Here is a 15,898-nt window from a genome sequence, read left to right on the forward strand (position 1 = left end):
AGTCAATATAACTTAATGGATGATTACAAAAAAAGAAAATATATTTCACAACCAATTATCTTGCAAACAAAATGTGTTTCAATAAGCTCCATACAAGAAATATAAAATAATCAGGAAGAGAAAGTATTAGAATTAAGCGGAATTAAAAAATTTTGCTACAGATCAGATTTTAGCTGAAACTTGAAAGAAGCCAGGGAAGAGAGAAGGTGGGACAAGAAGCACTTTCTGTGCAATTTAGAATCTATAAGAGTGACCTAGAACAATGAAATTTTAAGTGGCTTTCCTAAGATCCCACAGTCAGTATGTGTCAGGATTTGAAGTCATATCTCCTTGACCTCCAAGATAACTTCTTGCTTCCCATACCACAGTGCCCTCTTTCATATAGAAATAAGGAACTGGGGGCCCAGAGATGAAAGTCAGTCACCTAAGCTTTCAGTTACTGGCAGATCCCAACCTAGAATTGAGAGACCAAGTGATAAACCAAGGGCAAGTGTGTCTATATAGAAAAAGTCTCATCATCATGAGTCTGATACTGGATGAGGATTCTCCTGGCTATGTTGTCCTATGAAACATAGAATGACATCAATCTATAATTTAAGTAAGAAGACAAACGAAAGTTATTATTAAGTAGAAAGGGAGCTTGCAGATTTTCCTCCGTGATTTTGGGATAAAAACTTACTGTTTGATAAAAATTGCTGGGAAAATTGGAAACTAATATGGCAGAAACTAGGCATTGATCCATACTTAACGCCATACACCAAGATAAGGTCAAAATGGGTTCATGACCTAGGCATAAAGAATGAAATTATTAATAAATTAGAGGAACATAGGATAGTTTACCTCTCAGACCTGTGGAAGGGGAAGGTTTTTATGACCAAAGCAGAACTAGAGATCATTACTGATCACAAAATAGAAAATTTCGATTATACCAAACTGAAAAGTTTTTGTACAAACAAAACTAATGCAGACAAGATTAGAAGGGAAGCAATAAACTGGGAAAATATTTTTACAGTCAAAGGTTCTGATAAAGGCCTCATTTCCAAAATATATAGAGAATTAACTCTAATTTATAAAAAATCAAGCCATTCTCTAATTGAAAAATGGTCAAAGGATATGAACAGACAATTCTCAGATGAAGAAATTGAAACTATTTCTAGTCATATGAAAAGATGCTCCAAGTCATTATTAATCAGAGAAATGCAAATTAAGACAACTCTAAGATACCACTACACACCTGTCAGATTGGCTAAGATGACAGGAAAAATAATGATGATTGTTGGAGGGATGTGGGAAAACTGGGACATTGATTCATTGTTGGTGGAGTTGTGAACGAATCCAACCATTCTGAGAGAAGTTTGGAACTATGCTCAAAAAGTTATCAAACTGTGCATACCCTTTGATCCAGCAGTGTTACTACTGGGATTATATCCCAAAGAGATTATAAAGAAGGGAAAGGCACCTGTATGTGCACGAATGTTTGTGGCAGCCCTTTTTGTAGTGGCTAGAAACTGGAAACTGAATGGATGTCCATCAGTTGGAGAATGGCTGAATAAATTGTGGTATATGAAAATTATGGAATATTACTGTTCTGTAAGAAATGACCAACAGGATGATTTCAGAAAGGCCTGGAGAGACTTACACGAACTGATGCTGAGTGAAATGAGCAGGACCAGGAGATCATTATATACTTCAACAACAATACTAGATGATGACCAGTTCTGATGGATCAGGCCATCCTCAGCAACGAGATCAACCAAATCATTTCTAATGGAGCAGTAATGAACTGAACTAACTATACCCAGAAAAAGAACTCTGGGAGATGACTAAAAACCATTACATTGAATTCCCAATCCCTATATTTATGCACACCTGCATCTTTGATTTCCTTCACAAGCTAATTGTACAATACTTCAGAGTCTGATTCTTTTTGTACAGCAAAATAATGTTTTGGTCATGTATACTTATTGTGTATCTAAGTTATATTTTAATATATTTAACATCTACTGGTCATCCTGCCATTTAGGGGGGGGGGGGGGGGGGTAAGAGGTGAAAAATCGGAACAAGAGGTTTGGCAATTGTTAATGCTGTAAAGTTACCCATGTATATATCCTGTAAATAAAAGGCTATTAAATTTAAAAAAAAAAAAGATTTTCCTCCATCAGACAAATAAAATACTAAACAATGTTTAGTTGTTAACTAACACACAATGATGGTGTGCCCAAAGGTAACAAGAAACCTCATTTCATGAGATGGTTGGTTATTCTTACTTCTTTGTGCTAGTAAATGATCATGATAACATAAAACTATCAATATCTGTTTCAGAAGATGATGCAGAGATTTTGCAAAAAATTTGATAAGATTCACTAAATCAAGTCAGCATACCTTGATATGTGATGATTCCAGTCAAAGGCAGATGATGAGAAGAATGACATTAAACATTTTGGAAACTAAAGTTCAGGATTAAGAAATGAAAAAGGCAAAGTTGTATATTTTACTTGGATATCTCACATTCATGCATCATCATTCTTTAAATAAGGTGATTGTAATGGCAAAAATTCAAATGAAATCAATAAAATAAAATTGATATATTTTAACAGCTATCAAAGGAAACACTCTCCATGTTATGAATTTTCTCATGAATTCTCTTGTATTTTTATGAATTGATTGTGTTTTGATTTAAATCACAGTTTTTGAATGCATTTTTAGAATGGAAACACACTGGATTTGAAAGAAGAAGGTTTGAGTTCAAGAACTGGTTCTATCACTTACTATGTGATTACACTCAAGGCTTTTAGCCAATCTGAGACTCAATTTCCTTTTAAATAATAGAGATTTTAATATTCACTACTTATCTCACAACACTGTTATGATCAGAATGTTTTGGATGCTTCAAAGCCCCAGGTCAATGTGAACTCTTTCCATCCCTCTATTCTAAGCCCTTTTTAGACAGGGATCATGTGTTATTTACTTCAGATCTTCCCCAGTCCTTGGCAGAAAGCTTAGCTCATAGTCAATACTAAATGGAGTCTTGTCAAACAAATGAATGAATGTGTTGAGCAAGAAGGCCTAAGATCAAAAATGAGCTCAGCCACTTCCTAGCTCTGCAATTTGAGGAAAGCCATTCCTCTTTCTGCCTCAGTCTCCCAATTCAGAGAGTTGGACTCAATGTTGGATTTTTCATCCTATAGCTCTATTTTTCAGACATGTTTTCTCCTGAATGGAAAGATATATAGAAAAATGACTGATTCCTTTGAATTTACAGCACATTGTTCCTAAGAGTAAAAAAGCTCAAAGTGGAGAAAATAGGGTGGCAAATTTTCCATTTCTGAATGATACCACAAGAACATATGTCATGAAAAGTCCTGAAATCTGCCAGGAACCCATTTAGCAATATTTCAGATGTGGCTGAAATCAGAATAGCACAGATTGTTCAGAGAATTTAGATACAAATTACTTAATTCATTAGAATCAGAAGCCCTACCTGATCCATTGCTGTTCCTATGATTGTGAACTAGACCACAAATAAGACTGTACTTCACAAATTCATGCTATATATATATATATATATATATATATATATATGCATGTATTATGTATGTAACCACAAAATACATTTACCTTTGGATTTGATTGAGAAGACCTAGATTCAAATCCCTTTTCTTCCATTTCTTGTGTTGATATTAGCCTAGTCACTTAAGACTCTCAAGGCTTGAGCTTCTTTTTTTTGCTAACACTAAAATCCTCAGCATGTTAAATTTCTTAATGCTAAATTTGTGAATGTTAAAAGGCCAAAAATGACTCTCTGAACACAAATGAATTTTAGCTATGGAAGTGATAAGTCCCCTCATTTTACAGATGAGAAAACTGAGGTACAGAAAGATTAGATCGAAAGTTTTGGACAACAGATATTATGTCATTTCAATGCATTGACATCACCTAATAAACATTTCTTTGGAATAGAATTGCCTGACATCACTCTGGTAGAGTCTAGTAAATATGGGATTTGAACCATGACCAACCGATGCTAACACATTACTCATCTTTTCTGTACTATAAGCCAGGAGAGTGTGTCAAGGATGTTAGATCTGGGTTGAAGATTCTAACAAAATAGGATCAAGGTCATGGTGAGCTTAAAGGGAAGTAGTAGAGCAAACCAGATATTGTGCAAAGGGGCTGACTTCCCTGCAGCTTCCTTCTGACAGCAAGCCAGTGCCTGCTGACCATGGCATCTTTTGGCTAATTAAAGTACTGACTGTATTGCTGTCAAGGAGAAATCAGATACCCTCAATGCTGCTGCTCCCTACAACGAAACATGACAGGTAGGGAATACCACCAAATGTTATAAAATACAGCTCATATGTGGCCATCAAATTGATTTCACAAATAATTCCCTATTCCTTGTGTTAATTTCTTAGAACTCTGCAAGATCATCTCAAGCAGCCTCATTTGTTTGATGATAGAAATGATCAAAGAGTCTATAAATTAAAGAAAAAGAACCTTAGGAGTAAAATTCTGAGAAGGAAGGCAGCTTATTCTACCAGGGAAAGCCTATCATTACAGTCACTGGTGTAAGAAATTGTAGTACTTCATGCATACTCTATAACATTTTGTTGATTGAGTTCATCTTAAACATATCATTTTTTAGAATGCTTTTTATGATGAGGCCTGTAGCAAATGATGTATTAGAAAGAAAAATAGGAATTCTTTATATAAATCAGTAGTAATAGCTCCTCACAAAGGAGGGTGATTTTTTTTTATTCTATTTGACAGACAAGAAAGACAACCTGACATAGTAACTACCAAGTGAGATTTGGACTGAGGAAAAGCTGAGGTCAAGCTGTCAAATGGGATTATCACTAAATATTATCAAGTGGGATAATATTTGTAAAGAACTTAATATGGTATCTGGCATGTAATAGGTACAAATAAAAATCTGCACCCTTCTTCCTATAACCCTCCCCCAGCACAAACTGGATGGATAATCCTGGGAAATCCATTTCAACTTCTAGGGATCCCAGAAAGCTTTCTAAGACTGTATCTCTCTACTACAAAACAATTTTGGATCAATAGGAAGAGGAACTCTCTACATGGATAAACTCATGGGCCAAAGAAAAAAGAAAGAAAATGGCTACATCTCTGAAGTGGCTGAAAAACAAATAATGGATCTGGCAAATGTCACAATACATGTCATTGATTTATACATGAATTTTCACAGAGTGAAAAATTTAAATAGGTAAAAATAATTTTATCATTCCTTTCAGAATAATGGGAGGACTGAGGAAGAAATGTAGTGGGATGAGAAGCAGACAAGACTACATTGTGAAATACTGGACTCGGTTCTCACAGGAAGCATTTTGATTGGGAAGCCACAGAGAAGGTTCCCACATTGAATAAGGAGCTGAACAAAGTCTGTCCAGATCTAATGTTTTAGGATTTACATAGTATTCCAGTATTTTCCCCTTGATTAAACAATAACAATTCACATTACCATGGATTTTAAACAGTTTACAAAGCATTTTCTTCACAATTTAATAAGATAAATACTGCAAGAATGATTATACCGACTTCACAGATGAGTAAACTAAGACTCTGAAACAATTTATGTGAGTTGATTGAAAGTCTAGTAGTAGCAAGTTTCAGAGCCAGTACATCAACCCAGGTATCCTAAGTCCAAGTTCAGAAGCTTTCTCCAATGACCAGAACATGCTGCTTCATGCATAGGCCATGCAATTAGATGATCCTGTTTGTGCTTTGGGTATTCCCAAGGACAAAACATGAAGTTCATTCATTATTCAATGTTGACGCATGGTTTTAAGCTGCTATTCGTGACTGAAGGTGAGGGCCCTGCCATATATCAGTTTTATGATCTTAGTTCTATTTATAATTAAATAAATATTTGAGCATCATAAGAGTTTTTAAAATCAGAAAAAAAGGCACTCTATTCAAATGCACACAATTGAAAAGTGATTGAGCTGTTTTATCCACTTCCTTAGGTTGCATTCATTTCATTCCATAAGGATCCACACTTTCATTCTATAAGAAAAAATTCTTAGCAAGGAGCAAGAGAACTGGCTAAATGGTAAGCTCCATGAAGGCTCCCTGAGGCTAGGAGATAGGCTTTTGGTTGTAAACTTTGTACAATAAGTAGTTGCTGAGTTAAAATTGAGTTGAATGTGAGCTTCCCCAAGTGTCTAACAATTCTCGGTGTATTATAGATGCTGAATTATTGGGTGGAACCCTTGGGGACAAAATACTAGCATTTCCATCTTTAATTATGATGATTCCCTTCTATCTCCACCATTGTCTTTCCCCTGTAATTCTTCTTGAATTTCACTGGAGAGCAGGGATCCCAGATCTTAGTTTTCCAAATAAGCTGGTTCATACAATGCCAGATTTTACATGTTTCTTTGTGTCTGATGATTGCTTGAGTTGTTTTTGCTTTTTTTTTTTCCTTTTCTGTGTTTAGTCCTTTATGGCAGAAATTCCATTAGCAAGCTCAAATTATCACATAAAGAATCCACTTTTAGCCAATCCTGCTGCAGTAATTTAATTGTGGCAACAAAGTTATACAGCATCCAGAGGAAGCCATTCAGATCTGCCTTTCTGATCCAAAACGGCAAAATCAGCTCCCTTTGTCTAGTGGAAAATTCTCAGACCACATCAGTCAACACCCACAAATGCCTGTGACTGCAGCCCAATGGGCCATGTGGTTGAATTGCCACAAAAATCCATTCTTCTTACCTTTCCGAAGCTCCCCTTGCCAATGGCCCGCAATATTTGAAAATGGTCGAAATTAACTGCAAGAGAAGACAGAAAAAAATTATATTACACATCAGAATTGTCAAACCCTTTCTCATTTCTTGGCTGATCCAACTTCCTTATCTCCAAGACTTAATGGCATTCACTCTAAATAGCATCTCCTAACTGGCATTGGACTCAACAGCAAAGTAAGCTCATTTTTAAAAATGTCTAGTTTGTACTTAGTGGTCTCATTGCTAAGGCACTTCAAGTATATTATTGTTTCTCTTCAATTCACATACTTGGTAATTTAACCTCAAAAGTGTGAGAATAAAACTATTACTAACCATCTCCAAATCAAAATACTCATTCCAAATTTCAGGTTTTCTAGAAAAAGAACATAAACATTGTTATTTTTTTGCTATTCTATACTTGACAAATGGCAATAAATATGAGTCTCCAAATACAAAGAAATAAAGAAGATAGGAAAGGATAAATTCCTCCAATTTAGCTTAAATGTGTAGTAAATGTAATATAATAACTGTTGCTTTGGTGCTGTTTGTGACATTCCTGTCATTAGGTTCTTTTGCTCACCACCCCCTCCAAATTCTCCTCTCAAAGTTAAAAAATAATAATAATAATAACTTACAGCAATAACCATTATGGAACAAAACAAATCCCTACATTGGCCATGTTCAAAACTATACATCTCACCTGAAATTCTACTCTATGATCCCTGTGTCAGAAAATGAAAAGCACGAGTCATCATTGATCCATTGGAGTCAATGTTACTCATCGACTTTATCAGTGGGCAGCTAGATGGCTAGAGCATTGGGCTGGGAATCCGGAAAACATCTTTCTGCATTCAAATCTGGCCTCAGGCACTTACCTGTGCCTGTATGACCCTGGGGAAGTCATAGAACCCTGCTTGCCTCAGTTCCGACTCTGTAAAAGGAGCTGAAGAAGGAAATGGCAAAGCACTCCAGTATTTCTGCCAAGAAAACCCCAAAAGAGGTCATGAAGTATCAGATGCGACTGCATCACCACAAAAGGATTTAAAGTTGCTTTCCACTTTCCCATTGTGGTCATTTTATAAATCATCATCCTGGTTCTACTCACTTCCCTTTTCAGGAGTTCTTTCCAGGTTTCCCTAAATGTTTCCTCCATCATTTCTGACACCACAAGAATCTTCCATTATTTTCAAACACCTTAATTTGCTCAGCCATTCTCCAACGGGAGGGTGTCCCCTTAGCATCCAATCCTTGAGGAAAAACTTCCCAATAACATTCCCTTCCTCTGTCAATAATTCACCACAGTGATGAGCTCTGCACATGCTATTTATTAAAGGTTACCAGAGCCAATTTGTCTATTATAAAGCCCAGAAAGTAGAGAACACTCTTAGCTGGAGGGATTGGCAGAAACTTTGAGAAGAGCTGGAGCTGAGCATTAGCCTTGGAGGGAGAAGAGGTTTCTGAAATGAGATGAGCAAGCACACTACAAGTAAGTGGGAGGACTGTGTAGCCTCTAACGACACTGAAAAGAGCTGGCACCTACTCCGGGGGCTGACATCCAAGTTGGCAGTGAGATGATGCAAGGGATAGGGCACTGGGGCTGAAGTCAAGAAAACCGGAGTTCCAATCCAGCCTCAGATATTTACTAGCTGTGGGATACTGGGCAAGTCACCCAAACACTGTCTGCCTCAACTTCCTTATCTGTAAAATGAGAATAATAGCATTTATCTCACAGAAACAAGCATATCAAATAAAATAATTTATAAAGTATGTAGTGCCGAGTCTGGTACATAGTAAGCACTTAACGAATGCTTGTTTCCCTTCCCTTCCCTTCTCTGTAGCCCACGATTCCTGTACCAGTCTACCATCTGTGCCCTTCTCTAGAGGTTTAGAGGGAAAGGAAAAGTCCTGAGAGATAGAAGCTGGCAGAGATCAGGGGAGGGGACATGATGCACATTCCCCCTTTTCACCCATACTTGGACTAGATTTCTTTCCAGTAACCTGTTAGAGGTCAAATGTCCTATGAGAAACCAGGGAGGGGGGAAAGAGCAACCCAGTGGTGGTGGTCTAACTGAGTGGAGGCTAGTGTTGTAGAGAAGTAACTGATAGAAGACTAGAAAGGTGGGTTTCAATGAGATCGTAAAAGACTTTACAGATGGAGTCGATATTTTGGCCTATAAGTCAAACTTATTTTGAATTTTCAGCACCAATATAGATTGTGTTCAGAAATCCAGATGGAAGCTATGTATGCTCAAGGAGGGCACCCCCACACCCCAGGGGGTTCCAACTCGGGCCTGCCAAAATATTTACTTAGAAAAACCTGTCTTCTGCACTCACTGGGTGAACTCCTTGTCATGAAAAGAAATTCAGAAATTTGTTTTTTTTTTCTCTTAAACATTCATCACAGTGAGATACACACAGTGAGAAAGGCATTTGAGGAGCTGCCATCTGGAAAAGCAAAAGAACAGCTTTTCTCTTTACACTTCTGTTCAAGGACATAATCAGAGGTTATTTTTAATTTTAGGTTATACTTAAGTACTGTTGGCAACAAAAATTGTGTAGATTTTATCCTTGGGCTATAATTACTCAAAACCTTTAATAACTCCATCATCATCATCAAATAAATTGATTTCTATTCAATACAATATTCATGTATTAAGTGAGAGAAGACATTTTTAGATAGATAAAATGTTTGTTAAATATGTGCCATGAACTGTTAGGCACCAGGAAAACAAATCTAAGTAGGCAACACAGCCCCTCCTCTCAAGGAGGTTACATTCTAATGGAGAAAGAACATGAAGGTGAGCTAGAAATTGGGAAGAGGAAAAGAGAAAGAAAAGGAGATAGATGAAGAAAAGAAGGAATCTAGTGAAGGTGTACAGGAAGGGATGATAGAGTATGACTGAGATCCTTCCAGTGGGTAATACTAGGGAGGAAGAACACCAGCCAGGAGAGGAAGACCTCAGGGAGGTTTCTCCAGGTTGGCAAAAGAGAAACGGAGAAGGAAGAGAGATCCACAGAGTCCGGGCATGGAGCATGATGGGAATCCTTCCCAAAATGGGGGGGGCTAGGAAGGTAACCAGCAATCAGGAGAGGAGAAACTGCTATGGGCAAAGCACTATGTCAGCCCCAAGAGCAAAGTCTAGACTACAAATAAGCATAGGAAGAGTGAAAATTAAGAGAGTTGCTTGGATGGAATGGAGGGATCCATGTCAAAACATGACAAGGGTAAAGGTTGAATTTCTAGGGGGGAGATTTGAATGCCAGACTGCATTTGGTCTTTTTCTACAAGTGGAATGTAAGCTCCAAGCAACAAGACAGTATAGGGAAATTGGGTTGATAGCTGTGAATGAGCTGCATAATTCTGGAATGGCAAATGGCCTCTCTCCTGGTAGTGTTCTATGCGGATTATAAAATGAAGTGCTCTTCTCCAGATCCATAGGAAGGCCAATGTAGCAGAGAGATGAAAAGACCTGGTTAGTATATAACTATCATATGTTCTCTGGAGCGGAGAAACTGTGTAAAATAAATAACCATTTGGCTGAAACCTTACTACCCCTTTCAAACTGCTTTCCTTGACCTTGTCAGGGCCAATGCCATTTCCAATACCAACTAAATCCTATTTCCATGGATAAAGTAGAACTCTTCATTAGGAAGGGTTTTGTAGGGGGACAAACTACCTCCCACCTCTCTAGCTTTACTAAGACCCAGGTCCAGACCCAACTCCAGTACCAGAAACCCACAATAAGACCCTTTCTACGTCTTGCTCTCCTCAGAGTCTATTCTAGGACCAGGAATACAGTGCCACCTCTTGACTTGGCTCCAAAAGGCTTATTTATTCCTGTCTTTTGTGGAACAAAACTTAGGGGGAATCAAACAGTCTAATCACATGCATTCTTCAATGGACTTCTCTCTAAAAACTGATATTCTTTTTAGATTCACTCTTCAGGGGTCCTATTCTTCCCCGATCCCAGTGGTTCTGAATCAAAATGTAATCCCTGATTTCCAGCATCAAATGGCTGTTCCTTTATTGCTAGCTACCTCTATCCTATCCCCCAAAATGTCCGACTCCAGATCTATCCATTCCTTCCATTGTCCCTCTAGAATACCTAAGGAATTAATTAATTTCCCTTCATCATAAGTTTTTTCTTTTCTCAAACTCCTCTCTTATTTCTTACTGAGACTTTACATGGCTTTCCAATGCTAGCTATACATCTTCTCTTCACTGTTTCCTCTCCCTCCAACCCAACAGTCATGGCAGAGCAGATGAAATATTCCCTGAGCCCATCGTCACTTTGAGATTCAGACTCTACCATCATTATTCAACAACCTCCCATTCTTTAAAGTTCATACTATTGACATTTGGAAGCATCAACTGCTGATAACTATTATGCATTACCCCTCAGGATATCCTCCATTTTTCAGGAACTTTAGTTCCTGGATTATTGTTATTGCTTTTCTTCCCATCTACTTCCTGCATATTAAGGGGCTTCAACAGACAGCATGATGTTTATTCAACCATCCTAATCTTTTCCTCAGTCTTTTCAATCCCCATGACCCACTCCTCCATTCCACCTCAGTTACACATAGAAATGTTCATAGGTCTTTTTATCATCCACAAGTATTCCATTATCTACAAACTCCAAAATATCCTCATCTTTTCATGAGCTTTTATCATTCCAGCTTGCCCTATGCCTTGTAGCTTCCAAACTTTATTCACCTTCTCTATGACCTCTATTCAGACTGCTTCTCTGTTCTTCCTCAGGTCATCACCTCTGAACTATACACTCTCCTGTCTTCCCTATATTAATATCTTTTGGCATCCAATTCACCTCTACACTTTCCTCTACCACCAAATCCCTTGCTTCTGTATCCTATTGCTAATAAATAATATCTTACCAATCTTCAACCCTGGATTTTTCCCACTATCTACCTCCTTCACAGCTATCTGAATGCTACTGATTGGAACTAGAGGAAATGACACAATGATACTGGCTAGATCTGCTACAAATTTACATTCTTTTTCATCCCAGTTGGATACTCGTTGCAACAAAGAAAATAATTCCCCCCGATTTATTCCTTATTTTGCTTTCTACAGAGAGTCTTGTCTATTCTCAAACCCTGTTACATCCCTTTCCCTGCTCTTCTAAGTAAGACTACTGAAGTCATTCAGAAGAGAGTGCTCACTTTTCCCCTCCTCATGTCATCAATCATACATTTTCTCTTAACTATTTTCTTGTTGATTCTGGTCTTAAAAGAAGATGTGATCTTTTTCCTTGCCAAAGTCACTTGTGTATAACTTTTATCCCATTCTTACAAACATTCCCATGTCTCCCTCATCCTTTGGGATGTTCTCACTAGATATTACTCTATGTCTTTCCTCCCTTTGTGGGATAGAAAACCATAAAGCCATCTATACTCAAAGCCTCTACTTGCTAAATCTCTGCAAAATTGCTTCTGATCTCATCATTCAATTGAAATGGTTGTCTGCAAACTTACCAATAATTTCTTAATTGCCCAATCTAATGGTAATTCTTCAGTCCTTGTCCTTTTTGAACTCTCTGCAGCCTTTGATCCCGTGGCTTACTATAACTCTCCTGTATCCTCATTCTTCTTGATGCTTTCAGGACATTGTTCTCTTCTGCTGCTTCTTGATGGATATTCATTAGAAGTCTGCCTACCCCCTTCCAAGCTTCATACAATTCTGCAACACTCGGTCCTTGCACAAGAAACTATCTCCTATCTTTGTGCTCCTCAACTGATAAGTTGTCCCCCATACATAAAATGTTTTCCCGTCTCACCTTGGCTTTTCCAACTCTGTTCAAAACGCAATTCAAATACCTCTTTCTATAGAAGGCTTGCTGGGGTCTCCCTAGATGCTGGCGCCTTCTCCTCTGAGATTATCATTTGCTTCAATATTGCAATTTCAGGGATAGATTAGATACATATTATAGGATCATCCTAAAAGTGAAATGTGCCCTTGAATGTTGTAGACACTGAATAAGTATTTATAATAAATCCTTCTAAGACTATATCTTGACTGAATTGAATTTGATAACTTCAAAGCAAAAGATAAAGCCAAAAAGACTGTGCAAATTATTTTTTAAAATAAATGTTTACCAAGTACCTGACACATGCAAGATATCCTGTTTGGTACTGGAGTTAAAAAGACAAGAATAATACATGTAGAAATTAAAGTAGCTTCTAACATGAATGTTTCCTTTAACAAACAGATAGAATATTCTTATTAATGAGATGAGCAAAACACAAGAAAATGTACATACTCATAGAGTGACTCATTGCCCCAAAGAAGAATGTTTTCCAAATTTTCAACTAGTTTTAGATTTCAGAGTCTGCTAGTACTTCAGAAAAATTGAAATTTTCTCTTTCAGGAACTAACTTAACTACTTCAAAAACATGTCATGATGGATTCTGTGACAAGATAAATTTCAAACTTTTATTGACTTAATAAATATCTTTACATATCTCTATAAATATCAGTAGAAATACAAACAATCTCATCTGTAAGTAAAAATATCTGAGACAATGCAGAATTCCTTCAGAACTATAAAAAAGTCTTGTTTGGCATTGAAAAAATGAACTTTTATAAAGCTAAAAAGCTCTATACAATATTTCATTGATAAGATGTGAATTTGAATACTTATTTAGTTCACATAGGAACTCTCAAATATCAATATCAAAGGACAGGAGAATATTTTAGATAATACTTAAAATATCAACATCTAAAAGTGTCTGCTTTGAATCACTGGATTTTTGTGTACATATATTTATATGTGTATTTGCATGTTTGAATTATAATAAATTAAAAGGAAATACAGAAACAATACACAGGAATTTGTTGTAGGGTAGTAGAATAAAGAAATAGATAACCACAAGTTACATTTCCTAGTTCCAGGTTTGTCATAGACTATTTGACTTAAAGGAAGTCATTTCCCTATTCTGTTTCCTCATCAGTAAAATGGAAGCCTTAACTAGATGGTCTCTAAGATGTTTAGGGATTCAAAGATTCTATAATTCCAAAGAATACTTTGAAAGATACGTGAAATCATCACTATGAAAGTCCACATCATACAGAATATAATAATAGCTTGTATCAACTAGCCACGAGTTCCCCATGGTAAGCATCCTGGTGACCAAATCCCCTCTGCCTAACAATCAATGAACAATCTCTGATCATAATTGTCCTACTGGACACCCTTAAAGCCTACTGCCCAACACTAGAAGTTTAGACATCAGAGATTGTTCTATGTAGCTAGATAGGAACCTTCCCCCAACACCTAAGTGAATGCTCCTACTTATTTGAATTAGACATTAATTTAGCTCCTTCTCTGGAACATAATGCTCTAACCACAATGAACAAATGGCAACAACAGATACCCTTAATAATGCACTTGTCCAACGCACTGGAAGTCTTGTGTGGGTCCTTTGATGGTTTTATGTACAAGTAAAATGTTCAAACTCTTATCCATGAAACTTCACTCTCTTTATGTGATTGCCTTTTCTAGACATATTTTCTTGGTAATGCTTCTCCCACAACTTCTTGCATATAGGTCATTGCTGACAATGTGCTACATTCTTGTTGTACCCACCAGGAACTTCCTTCTTGCCTTCTGGGTCATCTGCAATTGTGATTCTTCAGAAATCATGGATTTCATGAGTGATAGCCACAGATCTTGGAGCACAGTTCCTGACACATAGTAAGTGCTTAATAAATGCAAATTGATTGATTGACCCTGATTCCAAAAAAAGAATGTTGGTATAAAGGAGATGTGACTAGGGAGACTGAAAAAGAAGTCATTGGACAATCTGTATAGAAAAGTAATAAACAATTTCCTCTTTTTCAGAAAAAAAAATAGAACAAGATTAGGGAAGAATAATTTTCACCCCATAGTTCCTGTGCTGTCTCCTTCAGGAATAAAAGGGGGGAGAAGAGGGAAAAGATTATTTTCGAAGAAATGTCTGTTGCTTATGTTTTACACAAACAATCATGTTGCTAACTTAATATGGACTGCAATTATCTATTCTATACCCAAGCTCTACCTAAGTATCTTATTTATGAGTCGTGAAGAGAGCCTGGCCAAACAAATATAAACAAGCCATTATATCAATGTAGATCATTTCATGCTTGATTTGTTAGCACATCAAACATAAGCAATTATCTCTATACCCTTGGATGGTCTATAACTTCTGTCTTGGTAATATTAAATGTCCCTATAATAGATTTTACACAAATATTGCTCCAGCCAGGTATTCGGTGGTAAAGTCCCAACAAGAATATATGTATAAGTCAGTTGGAGACCAGCCTAGCTAAGTTCACCATCAGAAGGTTGTACAAAAGCAATCACAATTTTGACTCTCCTCCAATAAGATATTTTGCACATATGTATGGAGACCCCAAGGTAGCTTTGTTCAACAATCATTTGTGTATCAGTATCAAGGGAGGTATAAAATAGGGAGACACATGCTGATTAATATTTTTCATCAACATCATAAAAGGCTGCCCTCCATAAATCCATACAAGGAAGGATTCATTTTAGAAGCTGTCCAAATGCTCTGGGTTTTTGTGGCATTGTGATGATTTAATTAAGGACAGGGGATTAGCACAATCAATCAAGTATTTATTAAGTACTTAGGGATTCTTCTAGGCACTGGAGATGTAATGAAGTAATCCTTACTAGCAAAGTTTATAATGTCACACAAAGTATCTGGGGGAGGTTTTGTTGCACAAAAGTTTGTATGAGAAAGATCTGATGGTTGTAGGAACTACCAGCTCAATGCGCATCAGCAAGCAGTGTTATAGAACAATTAAAAAGATTAATGTGACCTTGGGTAGAAATATTATCTCCAAAAATAAGGAATTGAGGGGCTTTCTGGAGAGCCCTTCAGTTTTCTATCTTCATTAGACCTCATCTGGAACACTGTGTTCAGTTCTGTGTGCCACAATTTAAGGGTACTGATAAATTGGAAAGTATAGAGAGAAAAGTAAGGTCCCTTTAGTCCAGTTCTTAAGAATATTTATTGATTTCTGGAAATGGAGCACAGAAAAGTCATGGGCACACGATAGCTATTTTCAAATATTTGAAGGGTTGTGTCATGTGGAAAAGAATCAGACATTTTTTTCCTTTGAC

General features: G+C 36.9%; 1 protein-coding gene across 3 annotated transcripts in view; it reads right to left on the reverse strand.

Annotated features, from left to right (window-relative positions):
- Nucleotides 1-15,898, reverse strand: part of STK32B (serine/threonine kinase 32B) — a 377,048-nt gene that overhangs the window by 238,245 nt on the left and 122,905 nt on the right. For all 3 annotated transcript variants that reach the window (XM_031941567.1, XM_031941565.1, XM_031941566.1), the window contains one exon: nt 6,742-6,797. Coding sequence is in view for 2 of the 3 variants with exons in the window: in XM_031941565.1 (XP_031797425.1) it covers nt 6,742-6,797 (56 nt within the window). In the remaining variant the exon portion in view is untranslated. The remainder of the gene's footprint in view (nt 1-6,741; nt 6,798-15,898) is intronic.

The sequence above is a fragment of the Sarcophilus harrisii genome, chromosome 6 (genome assembly GCF_902635505.1).
Source record: "Sarcophilus harrisii chromosome 6, mSarHar1.11, whole genome shotgun sequence".
Classification (NCBI taxonomy): domain Eukaryota; kingdom Metazoa; phylum Chordata; class Mammalia; order Dasyuromorphia; family Dasyuridae; genus Sarcophilus; species Sarcophilus harrisii.